The following is a 15,372-nucleotide window of genomic DNA, read 5'->3' on the forward strand; positions in this document are numbered from 1 at the left end:
TAAAGCACTTGCACAAGTCCCGGTGTACTGATGAGAAGTCATAATTATGAGGCCGTTTTTTGCCTGCAGCCTAAGACTTTCGAGCCAATTCAGGAAAAGTCACAATAGGTTCAAAGCACTTTCAGTTTTTTCTCCCATTTTGGATTTGCGATTTTGGGCAAAGACGGCATTTGACTCACTATCAGTCATCTTTCTTTAAAATGAAACATCTCTGCTGAAACCATTGAATGGCGGTCTCCTAACACTGAAGGGAAAGGGAGGATGCTTAGGTTTGTGCCAAATGGTGATTTGAATCCATGTCTTCCCAAGTCTGGTTCAGGTTGACTGTCTCATCATTTAATAGAATGCCAGGAGTTTTAAACCACTGAATGTGTTTGGAAGCAAAGCCACAAACTTGAGGCCAGTGTTGATACTCGATCTTTATCTTAGTTCAGTGTGATGGCCTTTGTTACCCACATGGAAAAGGCATTCATTCATTTGTGCATCATCAATGCTGCTTATTTTGCGTTCACTATCTCTCCATAAAACCAATATCTCCAATATCTCCATAGAACCTCCTGCATGTTTTTAGACTGTGGGAAGAACCCGAAGAACCCCCGGGAACCCCAAGCAGACATGGGGAGAACAAAGAGACGCCACACAGAAAGGCCTTCTCTCCAGTCGGAATCCAAGCAGACAGGGACTTTCTAACTGATGTACTACTGTGACGCCTGAGAAAAATTATTTTTCTCCACCGTCTTGGATTCTCCCGATATGTAAAGATTGAAAAAAGTCAGCGCTGAGTCCAACCAGAATTTAGTTTATATGTCCACCCTGCATTTCCATTGGTTTAAAAGCGAGTGCTTAGCAAATGAGTCAGCAACATTTAATTTTTTATTGTCCAGAATATTTCTCAACTCCCCACAATCTCTTTCAGGGCCGAGGTCAAGTCTGGGTACTTGTACTGGAATCCGGCCTCCAAAGTCCTCTTGGGTATAACCTTCTGGCCCTGGGTGAGAACCACTGCTCTCTCCGAGCCCAGGAGACCATTCATGGCGAACCCGGGCACGGGGAAGATGGTGGGCCGCCTCAGTAGCCGGCCCAGTTCTTTTGTGAACTCGTAGTTGGTGTTGAGGGCCGGGGCCACCCCATTGAGGACCCGAGGCGAAGGGGAGGAGGCGTCGGCGGGTGCCTCCAGGGCGTGAGCGATGATCCCAGCCAAGTCGGAGACATGGATCCAGGGGAACGGCTGCTGCCCAGACCCCAGCGTACCCCCAAGCCCCAACCTGAAGGGGAGCAGCATCTGCTTCATGGCACCGCCATCCCGGCCCAGCACTGCCCCTGGAAGGAACACCCACCATCCCCAGATTTTAACTCATACATGAATGAAGATATTGCAGAAAGTCAATGTGCACTACATGTAGAAAAAAACATGCAACAGGGTGCTAGATGTAGAAAAACCATACAAAAGGGAGGAACTATAGAGGACATGTACGTAATCTGTGATGTAAGACATAATATGTGTGTGTGAGAAGGGTGGAGGATTTAAATTACTAAGGGGTCAACAGTTCAGGGCAATGGGGAGTGTTGTAAAGCGGTGAAGAAACGGGTTCTAGCAGGTTGGAATGGGCGGAGGAAAGTGTCATGGATGATGTGTAATAAAGGTATATCAACCAGAAAGAAAGGAAAGGTGTACAAGACAGTGGTGAGACCAGAGATGCTGTGTGGTTTGGAGACTGGCATTATGGAGAAGACAGGAAGCAGAGCTGGAAGAAGCAGAGATGAAAATGTTGAGGTTCTCTTCGGAAGTGACCAGGATGGAAAGAATCGGGAATGAGTCCATCAGAGGAACAGCACATGTTAGATGTTTTGGAGAGAAGGTCAGAGAAGCCAGTCTGAGATGGTTCGGTCATGTACAGAGGAAGGATAGTGAATATATTGGTAGACGGATGCTGGAATTGGAGCTGCCAGGCAGGAGGTCTCGAGGAAGACCAAAGAGAAGATTTATGGACGGAGTGAGAGAGGATATGAAGGTAGTTGGTGTGAGAGAGGAGGATACAGAGAATAGAGTTAGATGGAGAAGGTTGATTCCTTGTGGTGACCCCTGAAGGGAAAAGCCGAAAGGACGAGAACAAGAGGAAGTGAAAGTATGAATGAACGAATGACACTGAAGCAGCCGTCGTGATCACCAATGACGTGCACGCACCAGGCCTGATGACCACCTCTCTGGTGGCTTGCGTCCCGTTCTCGGGCAGACGTGCGGCCGCTTCCCACTCCTTCACCAGCCCGGACAGCAGGTCGAACGGCGTCCATTCGCTGTCCTCCGTGTACTCCGCCATCAGACTGGGCTTGTAGCAGGCTTGGAAGGATATATATATAATCACAATGATCATCGTCGTGTTGACCCAGGTGTACTTAATATAGAACGATTTACACCATTGCAGAGTCTGGTGAGTTCCCCTTCCGGAGGCTTACCCACGCCGGACACCAGCACCCAGGAGCGAGGTGGGCTGGGGGACGCTGCGATGGCCTGAGCCAGGGCCCTCGTCGTGTCGATGCGACTGGAAAACAGATCCCTCTTGTAGCTTTCATTCCACCTGGAATGGGCGAGAGCCAATGGGTAGAAACGAGGTCTCCTCCACCAGGATAGACACTTCAGCCAGAGGTAACAAAACAGTCTAATCTGATTTTTTTTTTTCCTATATTCCCTTTTAAATGCTTATCCTAAAAAGAGGTAATGGCATGGGCTGGCCTAGTTACCTGTCAATCACAGGGCCTCAAGATCTTCATCTATTGATATTTTGGACTGCCGGAGGAAGACAGAGAACCCAGAGTTGTGCATCTTAAACTAAATTTCAATTACACAAGCATTCATTGTGCACTATTATGTTTCTCTGGTTTCTTCCCATAGTCTAAAAACATAGAGGAGGTTCATTTGAGAACCTGTAATGGCTCTATATACCATAAGTGTATGCCTACACGATGTGTGAATGGTTGTATGTCTTTATGACGTATGAATGAGGGAATAAATGGTTGGAATTACAAATAGGCGGATCAGTGAATTGGTTGCTCACCACCGCAGGGGGTTCATGAGATTCTCTCCAGCCAAGTTGACAGCACCCTCACATGGCGGGAGGCCGCTGGACTGCAGTTCCCCCTGCAAGGGCATGCAGGGTGAGGTATAGCACAAGGGTTTAGAGACGACCGGCGACTCAGAAACACAGACTGAAGAACGCAATGAGAATGAGACCGCATAATAGCTGGAAAATATGAGAAGTGTGGAAAACATTTAACCACATGTGCAACACCGTGGAGTATCAGTGTCTTCCTAAACTGGCCAGGAGCAGTTAACAGTTTCATATAAATACCCTTTCATTTATCCAATCAGTATTCTGGGTGTCACTTCAACTGTTTGTTGCAAATTTCTACGTTAAGGATCTATAACTGATCTTTGGAGAGCTTTTTGCAGGTTTATTTTTTAGTTGATGTCAGGAAATCATAATGTTTGAGGGGATCCGGAAGCTACACTACTAGCAGAATGAACATAAAATCATACCCATGTGATTTTTCCTGGACCAGCCTGGCGAGATATCACTGTGACCTGGTGACCTTTGTCTCTCAGAAGGCGAGTCAACTCACGTCCAACGAAGCCAGAACCTCCTCCTACATGTGACACATGTAAGAAGTATGTAGAACATGTGAGGACATAGGATTGATTGAAAGGGAAGTCCCTTGAGGTCAAGCATGTCCTTTTCAGTAGGGGTCTTTATGAAGAAAATACAAAACATGTCACTCCATTACATCACTCTCACCCTCTCCAAAACATTAGAATACCCAGGGAAGATTACTCAAAATGTGTCAGCATTAAAACAGTTTGTCAGAGATTGAGATTTTTAATTTCAATTATTTAAATTGTGCAATAAGTGCATTTACTGCATGAATTATTCTGCTTCTGCAAGGAGTAAAGTCTGGAGAAGAACAAAGAATCCTCATATTCAACCCAACTGATAATTTTGTCACTCAACTGCATGCAAAGACATGAGAGCTACTGCGCAGGCGCACCTTACATGCTTACAAAACAGAGAAAATAAAACTCGAATAACAAAGAAAAACTGGAGCTTTTAATTTGGGTAAAGCCGCCGCTGCGTTTTTATTTTACAAGCGGGTATAACTAAAAAAAAATAAACTTGCAAACGTTATAATTGTGCTAACAATATCTCAGCGCGAGCGGCAGGCGTTATGTCACATCGACCTTTCCAGTGTCACCAAAACAAAATTGAAAACACAAGCGATTGAACAAACCTATTAGTACTCTCATTTTCGCAAAGGTTGGAAGAGCAAACAGATCCTCGTCGCAGGTTCAATTGATCTTTATGAGGGTTTCCTGTGTGTGGACAGGACGAAGAGCAGTTTGGTCCTTTTTGGACCAAGCGGGGTTCCGTCCGAGGCAAGTGACGTTATGAATGTAAAAATTCTCCAAAAAACGTATTTTTATTAGCATTTTACTGCGAGTGTAACGTCTGATAGTCTCCAGTAAAATAATAAATTACCTTAATTTATTTTTAATGACAATGACTCTCAACAATTCTCTCTCTCAATAAGTCGAAAAAAATAGAATGTATTTGTTTCGATATAACTTGATCGATTTTGCAACTATTATAGTTGTTTTTATGTGTATAAGATTCAATGTTTGTCAGTCGACCAAACAACATAAATGTTTGTATTGCTCTCGACTGTGTTTTGAGGTTCACGGTGCATTACCGCCACCAACTGGAGCAAAGAAAATATCCCAACTCTCCATTATATTTTTTATTTTATTTTAAAAGTACAAATGATATGATATATGATAAGAAAAGCACAGAGATTGTAAAACCAACAACAACACTAATTATCTTAAGTTAATCCCTCTTCCCACGTCGATTTAAAAGCTGAAGCGTTGACCCTATATAGATTTAAATATGTTTGTGTATTTTATATATTTTTATGACACACATTATGATTATGTGACGGCAAGCATATCGAAAAACCAAATAAATAGAGAAAAACAACAGCAATAACACCATTAATAATGAAATAATAAAGATGATAATAATTAACTGAGGATGGTGACAAGTATTGTTATTGCTGCTACATTTTATTTTTTATTTTCGTAACCTGGATTTGAAACCGGTCCAAACCCGGAAGTACGCTGATCATGGGCGGGGGTCACGTGGTGTTGATGAGTACATAAATTGCGCTGAACGCCTTGTTAGCGCTCTTTTCCATGTCACTGCGCCGACGGCCTGGTGTGCCTAAATTGGAAGAAACCTGGGTTTTATCTCCTTGGAAAGGTAAGGAAATCCCCCCTTGTGCTACATATTAGCCCCCTTTCATTCTTTGCGGTGGATTTATTTGCCTGCAGCGGTCGTTTCCGCCGCCTGGCACGGTGCCCCGGCCTCATGGTGCAGGAACCCGGTCGTGGTTCTTGCCCCATGAATCCCCGTAGAAACTCCACCTGCTGCCGGTCCACTTTGGTCAAACATCGATGATGAGTTGCATGTTCCGTGTTTCACCTGAATCTCGTGATTACTCTTTACTGCACTGATGGGTTTGACCGCACTCTTAAAAGTGGGAAGAGCTTCATCACTCCCATTGCTCACACCACGTTTCTCCATTCTTGCAGTAAGTCGACATCCGGCCCAGGAGTTCCAACCGACAGAGGCAGGTTTCTATCCATTTATTAAGTTTCCTATCCTGCAATCATCACAAGAATACTCGCCTGGTTTGTTGCTTTCATTGTGAATTCTGATTTAAGAAGTTTGTATTAATATATCTTGTGGTATCTAAAATGGTGCTGAGAAATAAGGAATCCTAGAATAAGCATCGCAGTGCATTTGCAAAGAAACAGCACAGCAAATTAATAGATTACCCAAAGTAACTTGTAACAATGTCATGCACAAGTCTGATGAAATAATTGGGAGTTTAAGGCTTTTTTACAGTCAAATATAGTTGTGCTACCCCCAACGTACGTCTATAGCTGGTGTAATGTGTAAAATCCCCATCCTCTGTTTTTTTTTAAATTTATGACTAACTAATTTATATTGAAACGCATCCTGATCCAGACAGACACCTCGGTTCTTTGGCGAGACTGAAAGTAAAACACCCTTTTGTAAGACTCCTTATTGCAGTTGTTGTCATTGGCTGTATTTTTTTCTTTTTTTTCTTTTTAAATAAATAAACCTCTCCAAAGTTTCTAAAGTTGTGTTTCTAAAGTTCATTCCCAATGAGTTTCAGGTACTGCACAACTTTCACATTGCAGTAGTCTTGCAAGAATACTTCTACTACAGGGTTACGTCCCTAGGGGGCGCAGTAATATCACTAAGTACTTGCCACTGTCATGCAGATGATGAAGTATAAACAGTTTATTATAGTATTTGTTTGAAAGTAATTTCCTGGAGCTGCTATATTTTAATAATCAAAAGTAAACTTTATTCAAAGAAGTTGTACAATACAGTAGTAAAATAGTGCCTTTTATTTTGTTAACCGAATGCCCTTTTCCATATCTGTTCAGTGGTGGGGAAACTTGGTTTTCATAAACCAAATATACTGTGGTGTGGTGACACCCTATGCTGCAGCTATAAATAAGTAACAGACTCAAATTCTCACGGGGCTAATATGCCCCACCCTTTTTAAGAAAACATTGAAATATACATCCAGGTATTTACATAAAGTCAAGTAGCCTGTTTTTGCCCTTAAAGTGCAAATGTTAAACACAGAGCTGCCATGCTATTTGCAGAATCAGTCTAGTGGGGATTCAGTGTGGATACAAATATTGTCAGACAGTATTTTGATTTATCTTTTTATGGAATTTGGTTTGCTAATATTTACTGGATTCTGCAGTTTGTGTTCGAACTATCTTTTTTTTTTGTTTGAAGCTGGTCATTAGCTGGCTCCCTTTTTTTTTCCCAGCTCACGTAAACAAACGTTTCAACGTCCCAGCTGGACCTAAGCTGTAAATGTCACGATATTTCAGCTGTTGGTCCCGTTCTCTGCGAGCGCCGTGCCATTGTTGTTGGACAGAGAACGAAGCCCTACGTCTTCTTTCCCTGCACCGCGGGTCTTCCTGGTCCCTGTCTGGTCCTGAGACGTCCCCTCAAAGAGCTGAGCCATGAAGGCCAGGCCGCTCTTCTTGATGTAGGACTTGCCGGCAAAGGTGTAGAGGACGGGGTTGGCGCAGCTGCTGATGAAGGCCAGTGCAGAGGTGATGGCACGGCAGTTCTGGTAGATATTCTCCAGGCTGCAGGAGAACATGACATCAAGGATTTGCTGACACCTCCATAGACCAGTATAGTTTTAAACAATCACACAGGTATTCATGGAGGACATCCAGGGCTGATACATGGATGTCAGGATACCGGCAGGAAGCTAACGTCCTGTAGCAGCGCTGGCTCTGGTAAGTGCTGTTTCAGCAAGCAAGAAAGAGCACCTCAGAATACAACCACTTTGGCCAAATACTTACAAATTTTTTGTTTTGCTGCCATCTTTATACCACTCTGCTGCCACCTGAGAAAAAGAATTGAGTGTCAGGCTTGTATTACAGAAACTCAAAAGGGTGTGTGTGTGTGTGTCGTTGACCTGCGTCATGTTGATTATGTGATATGGCAGCCAGAAAATGCCAAAGGTCACCACGATAGCCAGGATGAGGTTCTCGCTACGCACCCTCCGCTGGAACTTGGTCTGCCTGAGGCGCTTTAGGATGAGGACGTAGCAGGTGATGATGATGGCGTACGGCAGGATGAAGCCGGACACTGTCTCGAAGCTGTACTGAAACCTCACCTTTTTTCGCAGTAAAGGAGGGGATAAACACTCATCAGGTGCAAGTGGGCGCGTCTCAAAAAAGTCACACAGGAAATGCTGGGGAATGGTGTGTTTGTGCCAAAACAGAAAAATCCATTGTATCAGGTTATTTTTATGCAGGGGGGTTGAACCGGCTAATTTGGCCAATCAAGGCTAGAAGCTTAACATTCTGCACATTCTGAATCCTCTCCCTCAATATCTGTCAATCACTTCTATTTATTGAAGTTTCGCAAGTCATTTCATTTTTACGGGCTTTTGAACGATACTGGAAGTGTTTGCGCGTCTGAACGGGAACTTTTACCTTTACAGCACCAGGAAAAAAAAAATTCGCAGGATGATTGTATAAATCAATGTGCCTATTAAATTCCACTGCATTTTTACTAATCCACTGGTTTTTGTTCTTGACGGAGGGAAGATGGATAGAATTCAGTATCCACAGGTGATCAATGCTATCGTCATGCTCCACCACCCCTTAAATTGATTACGTAAGTATGCACATCCTCCAGGTTTGGCGTTCCCTCCGGGGAATTTTTGAAGTCCTGCACGTGCCTAGATGTGTTTTAATAGATGACTTCAGTGCACCCCATGGCCCCACCCTCTTGAGTGTGTGTGACGCAAACAGAACGCCGCCTGAAAACTTTCCACTGAATGTCTGGAGGTGAAACTACTCACCACACAAAAATGGCAAGGTGGCTCTAACCTTGGAGGGTTAGAATTAGTGGCGCTGGAAGTGCTTTTATGGAAAACGGTATTGCATATACATAAATCGATCACAATCTACGAGTTGATCGCAAAGGTAGTGTGGGTAGATTGTATGGTATTAAAACCATACAATGTTCTCACTGCTTTCCTCACTAAGAAATTTGGCTTGTAGTTGAAGTACATGGCAGCCAATCTGACATCTGACCTTCTCTGACACATGGGTCTCTGTGCATGCACATACAACTTCGCTCAGTATGTAAAAACTCAAGCAAGCTTGTGTGTTACCTGGTTATCCTATTCATTTTTATTGAAATGGGTATTAAAATAAGCGGGGGAGGTGGATCAAGTAAGAAGCCAAAAACTTACCACTTCCGTAGGGGGTGGGAGGATTTTTTTTTTTTTTTTCCCACTGACAAGTGCATTTGCCTCATCTGCCTGTCTACTATTGCTATACCAAAGAAGGAAAAATGTGGGGTAGCGTTTTCAGACCGTTCATAAAAACTGCAACACGAACTTTCCTCTGAGAAGCGAGCTGAGGAGAAGGTTGAAGGAACGAAAATCACAGTTGGCCACTTATTTATATGAGTCAACCTTTTCCCTCATGAAAATTATTAAATCCAAATACTGTTCGAAGATGACTGATGATCAATTAGAAGTTTGCTTGAGGCTGGCTAGCAGCAGCAGCTATTGTCCGGACCACACATCCCTGGCTGATTCCATTCAGTGCAAGTCATCAGAATAAGATCATAAACAAAAAATGTACACAGTTGTATTGTGCAATATGGGTTCATGCAGTTATGCAAAGTATACGGACATACATTAGGTTTGTATCAAGAATGGTAAATATATTTATAAATACCATATTTTGCGGACCATAAGGCGCAATATCAGTGAATGGGCCTATTTTTTTTAATAATGCACGCCGCGTTATAAGGCGCATGATAAAACATACAGTATATAAAGTGAAACAAAACAGTCCGTTCAGTCAAACTTTTAACATCTCGCTTTGTTCCCTAGGAAACTTTGATTATCTTTACTTGGCGCAGTTTACCTGCTCGCTTCATTCACTTCCGTACCATTAATTCATTCCTGTTGAATTCTTTCGCAGCTGCTCTGTTCGCGTGATCTACGGCATGACTGACGGCCTTGAGTTTGAATTTCGCTTCACGTCTCTTAAAAGGTCATTTTGGGGAGTCCTCAGCCACAAATGCACAGGTAATATTATATTGATACAAAAGTGGCGGAGTCAAGTGTACTATGTACTGGTCGCGGATTAGTTTATCGATGTCAGCGATAGTGGACACCTGAAATTAGTGTGAGTTTAGAACAACGCATTCCAGCGCTACATCATTTGTTATTGAACATTGTCTGATGTTACAACCCATATTCAAACCAAGGACCGACTTTAATACAACGTCCCTGCGTCAGGTGGGAACGGCCTGACAATCAAGTGGAGCGGGTTCATTCCTCACCAAATTCCTACTGAAACCTTTTGACAGATATTTGAGCACAGTGTAGTGCATAAAAGTGGTCTGAGGTCAGTAAGCATGAGAAGAATTCGTACATAAGGTGCATCGGCATATAAGATGCACAGGCGATTTTTGAGAAAATTTAGGGATTTTAGGCGCGCCTTATAGTGTGAAAAATATGGTAAATGTGTCTTGCATTTGTATAGCAGGTAGATAATTTTGACTTGAACATTTTATAAGTAGCTTGGATGCTGAAAAAGTGTGCACCCCTGGTATCATGCATACCTTGATAGTAGTATCATTATAATTCATGTGTTATGGGGGGGGGGGGGGTGTAGCCCAGGTGGGGTGTCGCACCAAGTAAAAGGTTGGTGGTTCAAATCCAGTCAAATGCAGCCATTGGTGACTAAATCACCTCAGGATTGGAGGCCATTTAACAGGTAAAGATCAATCTGAGCTTCTTTCGATCAGGAATTTGTGTTTAAATAAACTACCTGCGTTGGAACAGTGTTCCTTGGAGGTGTTTCCGAGAATCTCTGACCTCACCCCCATTGCCCTTAGCGATCACTGGTGCGTAGAAACCGATGAGATTGATAAGAGGCGGAGATTGTCAGACTACTCACATGCCGAGGCTGGACATGGTTCGGCGAACACACAATCTTGGTCTTGTTATTCTCATCCTGGACGGCCCTCACGCTCCTGAACACTAGCGAGGGGATGGACATGATCCACACCAGCAGCCACATCGCCACCAGCACCCTCCGCACCACCTTCCTACTGACCATGGTGGAAACCCTGCGTGGGAACACCACCGCCACCAGCCTGTGCACGCTCATCAGCGTGATGAGGAAGATGGAGGCGTACATGTTGGAGTTGCACAGGTAGAATATGCATTTGCACATGGCGTTCCCAAAGATCCACGTCTGCTTGGCCAGGTAGATGATGAAGAAGATGGTGAGGACCATGAGGAAGCCGTCGGCGCACGCCAAGTTGAGGATGAGGAGCGTGGTGACCGATCGCCGGCGGGTGCGGGCCAGGATGCTCCAGACGATGAAGAAGTTCCCGGGGACGCCCAGGAGGAAGACCAGGCTGAGGATGAGGGCGCCGATGGCGGTGGAGGTGTCGTTGCTAACTGCGCTGTCGTCCTCAGGATTCGTGACGTTGATCCTAGCTGAGATGTTGTTGTTTGTCATGCTAGGATATTTAAAAACAAACAAAAGATCATTCTCTGGAGATGTTGTTTATATACACCACATAGATGTATATGTACATTTCAAGTATGTATTTCTTCTGATACAGATGATTTGGGTTTACGGCTAACCTCTAATTCAGCATCTCAGAAAATTTGAAACATTACGTAAGACCCATAAAGAGTAGAGAACTTGCAGTGCAGTACAAGTATGCACATGTGCTTTACTGCGTATGCACTCAGTACTTGGGTGGGGCTGATTTTGTGCGATGTCGATAACATTGGGGCCATCAGCCGAGGTCCTCTTGAAGTCCAGGTAGCTCTGAAAGAAACCTTAAGCTCCTCTGGATTGGTTTCCATTGTCCCTTAATTTCCTCTAGACCTGGACCTGATGTTCCCTTTAATTTTCCATATGTCTGTGCATACAGACAGACAACCTCCCTGAGCACACTGAGGACCACTGTGAGCAACATTAGATGTGCACGCTGTGGCCACACACCACTATCACACCTGGGATCATAGCTTCCATTTAGTCCATATTTTTCCATCAGAAAAATCGCTTACTACTTTAGCTTTGCTGCACGTTTTGCAGAGCAGACCTTTTTCACTCGAAAAAGAAAAAAATCTCACCCAGTTTCACCGCTTGTTCTTCTGTTTGCACTTCCTCCGACAGCCATTACAACTTAAAAGAACCGCATATTTCACCGCCCGCCCGTTTTGCCATGATAAGGGGTTAGCATGTTAGCATTAGCATCATTTCACTCCGCCACACTGTTATTATTGTTATATAGAGTGTATGGGCAGGGCACGTGCGCAAGTACTGTCAGTGCCGTGATTGCTGGCGTAGCGTGATTGCATTGTATCACATAATTGGATGAACACCTGTCAATCACAGAGTTACACAGCAAAACGATAGAGAAAAAAATGTTATATCTAAATTAATTGCAGTGCGCTAACTGGGCTGGATAGGTTTTCTTGTGCGAGCGGTGCGCAATTGTGCAGTTGCGCAGCTTAGAGGGAACATTGCCTGGACCCCATCATAGAGTCCAGGTCAGGCCGCCTTGTTGCTGCTGCAAAATGCATCTCCATCACATTAGAGGGTTGGTGGACTGAGTCGTGGAGCTGGAGCACACTAGCTTCAGTGCCTTTCTGCTCTCCTACCAGACTCTAGAGACTCATTCTTATGTCCACTGAGGTGCCCCTGGTGCCATTTCCAGTCCAGGTCCTGGACATGTCTGTATCCAGGCTGTTGCTTGAGCAACTTTTCCCCTCAACTCCACTCCACTTTCCATGAATCCCCTTGGATACAGCACTCCGCCTCTTGTTTCTGTGCGTTCACCTCCTTGTGGAGCTCCTCTCTGACAGTCCTCTATTCAACTAGCAATGTCAGCAGTCGTCCCCGTGGTGGCGTCACCTTCTGAACCAGACCCAGAGCCCACTTGTAGACTCCGTAGACCTTCAGGGCTCTTTGGTAAATGAGAGTATGACACTACGATTCTAGGATATTGAGCTTTACCCAACAATATTCTTGTTCCCTCTTGGGCTTCGATCGTCCGTTAAGTCAATGCTTATAATATATCTCCACACGTGAGAGCCTGTTGTAAACCCAAGGGCTAACTCCTGGGAGTCATGTCTTTGCCGGTGAAGCTTCAGATTTCACTGTTGGACGCAGCTCCTTGGTTAAAAACCAGAATAACTTTGTCTGATTGGTTCTCCTTTCCAATCAATCCATACTTTTGTGTATTTGTATCAACCAATGCAACTTGATACTCGAGAGCTCCTCCATTGAGAATGTTGTTTACATAAAGGACGGATGATTCGGGTCGATGTTCTTGTAGATTTAAGTGGGTCCTCTGTCGAGGAAGGCTTGGGACAGAAAAAGGGAACCAACTTCCGGAAATGATTTGGAAGAAACGGCCCGGCGCTAGCGGCATGCTGAAGCACAGCAAACTCCTGAGATACATGACTTAGGTGTTTTTGTGGTGGTGCTGATAATCCACAACATTGTCAGATTTTCTTCTCCCCTGTTAGCACTGTCTTACCAAAAAAACAAACAAATTACAATCTGCTCTCCGAACCTGAAGAGGCTGACAAAGGAAGAAGCCCTGGAAGCAACTCCACACTCCCGGAGCCGGAGATGCCGACGATGGAAATTCTCAAAAATGTCAGGAAAAGTTTACTCAAATCTGAGCCTCTGGAAATCAGATGAGCAAATCATGAAGATGATTATTCATCCATTATGTAAACAGCTTATCCTGCGCTCAGGGTTGCTGGAGCCTATCCAAGAGTTCATTGGGCAAGAGGCAGGGTTCACTCCGGACCCGTCGATTACAGGAGCATCATATGGAGACATACAACTATTCACCCTCTCATTGACATAACGTATAGAGACACAGCAATCAGTCATTCGTAATTTGCATAAAGACAACCATTCACCCTCTCATTCACACAACAGCTAGACATACAACCTCATTTACTTGTCACATCAAGATATCAAGCCATTCACCCTCTCTTTCAACCATCATAAAGATACATCCAGCTATTCACACACTCGTTTATAAGTCACATAGGCAACCGTTCACCCTTTCATTCATACAACGTCTAGAGACAAACAACCATTCACTCATTCATACATCAAATAGTCATAACACCAATTCACATCTTATGGAGACATACAATATTCACCCCCTCATTCACATGTAGTGACACACAACCATTCACTCACTCATTAACTAGTCACATAAAGATATATCAAGTCAATCACCCTCTCATTCATATGTCATGAAGAGACATTCAACCATTCACTCATTCATACATCATTTACAGACATGCAACCATTCACTCTTAATTCATGTCTTTTAGAGGTATGCAATATCAACTCTCTCATGCACACGTCATTAAGACACATAAAGCCACTCACTCAGTCATTTGCATATCATATAGAGACAAACGTTCACCCTCTCATTCACACATCTTGAGACATCACTCACTCAATAACTTGTCATGTACAGATATCAAGCCATTCACCCTCTCATTCACGTGTCATAAAGAGACGTTCAACCATTCACTCAGTCATTTATAAATCATGTAGTCATAAAGCTATTCCCTCTAATTCACATTATATAGAGACAAACAATATTCACCCTCTCAATCTCACGTAAAGAGACATACAACCGTTCACTCACTCATTAATACATAATATAGAGACAATATTCACCCTCTCATTCACATGCCATAAAGACACATATAGCCATTCATGCACTCATTCATATGTCTCTCCGGCCCATGGAGTTAACCGTGACAAATATGGAAATAAATTAATGAACATTGTATGATTTATATTTTAAGTGTTTATGAGAAAGTCAGAAATACAAGCTCGGGAGGAAAAAGAGAATCCCAGCCCTTTAAAAAAAGTAACCGGCGTCCATATGAGGGAAGGGGCGCGGACGTCGAGGGGGTAACTGACCTTCTGCCGGATGTGATGGCTCTTGGGTCCCGCCGCTGCTCCTCGCTTTCCCTCTGCGTTCCCCTTGTGGGACTTTGGCCCATAATAAACCCAGGACCAAGTCCTGCCGCGCAAGCTGCGACACGCTGCACTGCAAGAGGCGTGTCCATCCTCCCTCCTCTCTTCTGTCCTCCCCTGCACTCCAAATACATATATGTATAAATATGTCAATGCACTTTATCTGCGGAGCATCATAGCATGCACAGAAGCCCCCATTTGCAAATATTTCCAAGTCACCAAATACAAGTATTTTTTTTATTTTTTAGTAAATCTTGCGTAACTTTTGGTGACGTCAGAGGTTCACAGGTGATTCAAAGACTTGCACAAGTCCCAGTGTGCAAGTGGGAACACATTATTATGAGGATGTTGTTTTTCTTTTTCTCCCCCTCCGTAATGTATTAGAAAAAAAACTAGTTTTTACATGCCTGACTGGAATGTTTCTGGAGAAACGAGAGGAGAAATGAGGGGAAGCCGAGACTCGGAGGAGGGCGGAAAGGGAGGATACCTGAAGAGGAGGATCTCCCATCTGATATCCTTGTTTTTTTGGAATGTAAAGCTTGATGTCCCCCTAGATCTCTGGTTTATTTATCTGCTTCTTCTTCTTCTTGTGATGTTTACAAACCTGAACATGGAGATGATTTGGCCCGCAGGGTGTCATTTCAGAGAGGACTCCACGTTCCTACTGTGTCTGT

At 43.9% G+C, this 15,372-nt stretch overlaps 2 protein-coding genes across 3 annotated transcripts; both read right to left on the bottom strand.

Annotated features, from left to right (window-relative positions):
- Positions 1-406: 406 nt before the first annotated feature.
- sdr39u1 (short chain dehydrogenase/reductase family 39U, member 1) lies at positions 407-4,414 on the bottom strand. The gene is made up of 6 exons (XM_086153529.1): positions 4,282-4,414; positions 3,536-3,642; positions 3,054-3,136; positions 2,455-2,576; positions 2,186-2,338; positions 407-1,320 (listed from the first exon to the last, which is right to left on the bottom strand). The coding sequence occupies exons 1-6, from the start codon at positions 4,295-4,297 to the stop codon at positions 893-895; spliced, it is 909 nt and encodes a 302-aa protein (XP_086009655.1). The 5' UTR covers positions 4,298-4,414; the 3' UTR covers positions 407-892.
- A 2,010-nt stretch (positions 4,415-6,424) lies between these two features.
- On the bottom strand, positions 6,425-14,786 carry LOC147230253 (leukotriene B4 receptor 1-like). Of its 2 annotated transcripts, XM_086153533.1 has the most exons (5): positions 14,642-14,786; positions 10,610-11,180; positions 7,594-7,794; positions 7,478-7,521; positions 6,425-7,255 (listed from the first exon to the last, which is right to left on the bottom strand). In XM_086153533.1, the coding sequence occupies exons 1-5, from the start codon at positions 14,722-14,724 to the stop codon at positions 6,988-6,990; spliced, it is 1,167 nt and encodes a 388-aa protein (XP_086009659.1). In that variant the 5' UTR covers positions 14,725-14,786; the 3' UTR covers positions 6,425-6,987. The 2 variants fall into 2 exon arrangements, with proteins under 2 accessions (XP_086009659.1, XP_086009656.1); XM_086153530.1 differs by having other exon boundaries at positions 7,478-7,794.
- Positions 14,787-15,372: the final 586 nt, after the last annotated feature.

Source organism: Fistularia commersonii, chromosome 10 (genome assembly GCF_037954325.1).
Source record: "Fistularia commersonii isolate RoL2024-O1a breed Wild chromosome 10, RoL_Fcom_v1.0, whole genome shotgun sequence".
Lineage (NCBI taxonomy): Eukaryota > Metazoa > Chordata > Actinopteri > Syngnathiformes > Fistulariidae > Fistularia > Fistularia commersonii.